The sequence below is a fragment of the Gavialis gangeticus genome, unplaced genomic scaffold, assembly GCF_001723915.1.
Source record: "Gavialis gangeticus isolate Ggan-Ray unplaced genomic scaffold, GavGan_comp1, whole genome shotgun sequence".
Taxonomy (NCBI): Eukaryota; Metazoa; Chordata; order Crocodylia; family Gavialidae; genus Gavialis; species Gavialis gangeticus.
Genome location: NW_017729018.1, coordinates 2,222,006 through 2,226,056, shown reverse-complemented (window position 1 = coordinate 2,226,056; position 4,051 = coordinate 2,222,006). Strand labels below are relative to the sequence as shown.

General features: G+C 47.5%; 1 protein-coding gene across 3 annotated transcripts in view; it reads right to left on the bottom strand.

Moving 5' to 3' along the window:
* RANBP3 (RAN binding protein 3) overlaps window positions 1-4,051 on the bottom strand; it is a 174,979-nt gene that overhangs the window by 9,545 nt on the left and 161,383 nt on the right. For 2 of the 3 annotated variants that reach the window (XM_019513204.1, XM_019513206.1), the window contains one exon: window positions 2,447-2,571. In XM_019513204.1, the coding sequence (XP_019368749.1) occupies window positions 2,447-2,571 (125 nt within the window). The remainder of the gene's footprint in view (window positions 1-2,446; window positions 2,572-4,051) is intronic. The other variant, XM_019513205.1, reaches the window with a different exon arrangement.

Here is a 4,051-nt window from a genome sequence, read left to right as displayed (position 1 = left end):
GGGGGGGGGGAAAAAAATCAGGAACACTTAATAAGATGACTCACTTAAAAACACACTTAATAGAGCCAACTGTAGGTTTGTACATTAAGAAACAAAGATACACCATACTTCTAGGATAGAAAACTATTTTTAAATTCTGTGACACTGAAAAGGACCTGGGAGTTAACAGCAGATAAGCTACTTGAATATGGTAGTAGCTGCTAATCCACTGCTAAGGGCAAGTGCAATCTTGGATATGTAAGTAAGAATATCAAGAAGTAAAATGATAGTATTACCCATTGTGTAGCATTAGTGAGACTACAGATTACTAAAGTATCAAATCTAGTTCTGATGTCCTTGCTTCACAAAAGGATGTTGAAAAATTAGATGGACTTCAGAGAGTTAAAAAAATTATTCTAGGTTGGAAAAACAACATAGGATTAGTGAGAAACTTAAGTAGCTCAATCTAAAAACTTAAGAAAAGAAACTAATAGTCAGGCTCTCAATGGACATGAATGGAGAAATTACTGATAAATCAATAGCTCTTCGGTCTAGCAAAAAAGGCAAAATTTAACTGAGGATAAACTGCCACTGAAACAATTTACACGGAGAATCCATCATATTCCTATCACTACAGGTGCACCAATACATCAGTCGGATATCAGATCAGCACCGATATAAAAGAAAGTTGACTGTTGGAAATCAGCCCAATGTGGCTGATAAATGCCCCATGCATGTGCACAGCTGTAGGTGGCAAGGAACACATGGAGAGTTGTGTGCAGCTAGTAGGTCTGTTGAGGTGGAAGGGAAGGGAAGGGAAGAGAAGGGGCGTGGTGGGAGCAGATCAAGGCCCCCATGTGGAGGGCGGGAGTGGGGCTGGGGCAGGGCACAGGACAGAGCCACAGCTTGTCAGGGGGGGCTGTTCTCGCTGCTGCGTGCAGCCTGGGGGGTGGGGGGGAGTGCCCCCAGATCTGTGTGGGGTCTGGCAGGGCAGGCTGCCATTGCAGGCTGGGGCTGGTGCTGTACTATGCTCTTCCTGGCAGGGGCTGGGCTGGGCTGTGCTCGGGTAGGCAGTAGCAGTGCTGGGAGGAGGACTGGGGGGGGCTATGGCAAATTTTGGAGTTGCTGCAGCCCTGCCCCGCCCCTCCCCCAAGATGCTGCCACTGGCCCAACCACAGCCTGGCCTAGCCCCCGCACCAGGAAGAGTCTAAGGCAGCCCCAGCCCGGAACTGCAGCCTGCCCTGCCCCACATGCAGATCCAGGGACACAGCCGCCCCATGCCCTCCTTGGTTACATGCAGCAGGGGAAGCCACCCTGCCACTTCCTGTGCCCCCTGGATGAGCTGCAGCTCCGTCCCACACCCTGCCCAGGCAATGCCTGCCCCAGCCCCACTCCCTCCCTCATTGCAGGGGCCTTGATTTGCCCCCACCACACCCCTTCCCTTCCACCACAGCAGACTTGCCACTGCACTTCAAGCTGTCGGGCTGCGTATTGAAAAAGCAGATTAGTATCGGCCAATATGCCTCCTTAAAAATCAGCTATTGGCACTGGCCCCAAAAATCTCTATCAGTGCACCCTGACTTATTACAGTAAAAGCTCTGTTATCCGGCACCCCCGGGAATGGCGGATGCTGGGTAACAAAACATGCCGGTTAATTGAGCAGCCCCAACTGCCGCCTCTCCCGCGGCGTCTGGGGCATCCCTCCGCCCCTCCTGCTGCATCGCCACCCATTCTGCAGGACAGGGAGGCAGGCCCCACACAGCCTGTTATGCCCTCAGGCCGTGGTGGCTTGGCAGCACAGGCTGGTTTGCCCCCAGCCATGGGGACTCAGAGAAACCAGAAGTGCTGCGGTGGGCACTTCCGGTTTCACATCATCTTACAAGCCAGCATGCTGGTTAGTACAGCATGCCAGCTTGTAAGATGCCGGATAGCACAGCTTTTACTGTACTTGGAATTTTTAAATCAAGGCTGGATTTCTTTCCAAAAGACGGTGCAACACAAACAAAAAAGTTACAGGCTGACTGTAATAATCTGTGTGGTGTTATATGGTCTATGTTATTCAGGAGATTATAGAGTAGTGTCACCATTAGCCTTAACATTTATAAAAGCTATAGTGACACAGTAAAGTGTGCATTTGTCAGAGAGGAGAAAACACTTGAGTGGCAGACTAAAAGAAAACATACAAATTAAAATTCTCTGAAAAGTCTGAATTGGTCAACTCTAAATTTATCCATAATTTAATAATTCAAGTCCTGTTTAAGATTCATAGCGGTAATGATTTCAAGAGACGTGCCTCGGTTATACATCATATGAAAACAAATTTCAAAGACAGTAGCCTGGTGTTGAATTGCAAGAACTCACATGGGAAATTAAAAGCAACAACTAACCATAACTGAATTAATATAGCTGGATCATCATACAAGTCATCACAAAACTAAAGTGCACCTGTACCTGACCAATTTCTTACCTGTAAAACATTACTCTCTGCTTCCTCCCCAGTGATCACTTCTACCTTCTCCAACAAACATTTCCTTGCAGTTGCTTTGGTATAGGCTGCTGCAGACTCTGCCAGCGATTCTGAAATATTATTAACTGAACAACATTTTAAAGTTTATTTTGGGTGTTATTTACATAAAACTGCAAGACAAGAAGTATGTGCAATCATGCAGTTTGCCATTTATTGATACACAAAACCAGTTAATAGACTTTTCCTCTGGAGCATAACTACCTGTCCAGATTATGAAAGCTTTCATCAGGACTTGGGGAACTGCTATATACAAAACAGAGGAAAGCAGGGCATTAGAAACAAATGTAAATTTAAATCAGACAATTATTCCATTCTCCACCTTTCACTCCAGCAGCAGTTTCTCTTCCATTTTAAAACCATAAATCAGAAGTTGAGGGGGAAGGTACCAGTAAATAGCAATCTGGTCCTTTCCTTAAGTGTCACTACAAAGAGGACAAAATAAAGCCTTTGGAAAATAAAGGCTTATGCCCACATCTGCAAATACGACAATAGTAACCAGTTACAACCATGCCTGCATTTGAAGATCCATCCATATTTTTATACACTTTGGCTCAATTCTGGTAGTAATTAAGGGCTCAGACCAGAGGTAAGCAACCCCTGGCATGGGTGCCGGAGCATGGCACACATTTTGCTTGGCACTCACGCCTTGGGACACATGACAAGGAAGGGGCTGGGACTGCACTGCCACAACAAGGATCAGGCTCCTCACAGCTCACTTGTCATCTGCCCCTGGCAGGCCAACATCTTACAAGTTGAGGTTGCAGGTGTTTTTGGCACTCTGCCCAAAAACGTTGCTGACCTCTGGCTTAGACACATAAAATGTTTAAAATGAGAAGAGGAAGGGAGAGCATGTGCTGCTGAGCATGGCAAGGCATAATAGTTAAAAAAAAACTCTCCTGGGGAGCAGAAAATGTGGATCCGTCTCAGTACAATGGAAGATGTGGACAGACAAAAACCCTGAAACCAGTTTAGTCCTGGCTCATGAGTAGCAACAGAACAGTCAAGGCTAATCCATATCAATTTCAAATGTTCTGATTCAGGGTTTCTCTATATACAGTACCTCCCTGCTTGAGCCAAGTTGTTTGCTCATTGACTCCAAGATGAACATGGGCTGGCAGTGTGGGGATGCAGTCAGGAAGGCCAACTGCACCTTGTCATGCATCCACAGATGCATCTTGAGCAGGTCCAAGGAGGTGATCCTCCCCCTCTATGTGGCACTGGTCAGGCCGCAGCCGGAGTACTGCGTTCAGTTCTGGGCACCGCACTTCAGGAGGTATGTGGACAACATGGAGAGGGTCCAGAGGAGGGCCAGTCGCATGATCAGGGGGCAGCAGGGCAGGCCCTACAAGGAGAGGCTATGGGACCTGAACCTGTTCAGCCTCCACAAGAGAAAGCTGAGGGGGGATCTAGTGGCCTGTTACAAACTAGTCAGGGGGGACCAGCAGGCACTGGGGAAGTCCCTGTTCCCCTGAGCACTGCCAGGAGTGACCAGGAATAATGGTCACAAGCTGGCAGAGGGTAGATTTAGGCTAGATATCAGGAGGC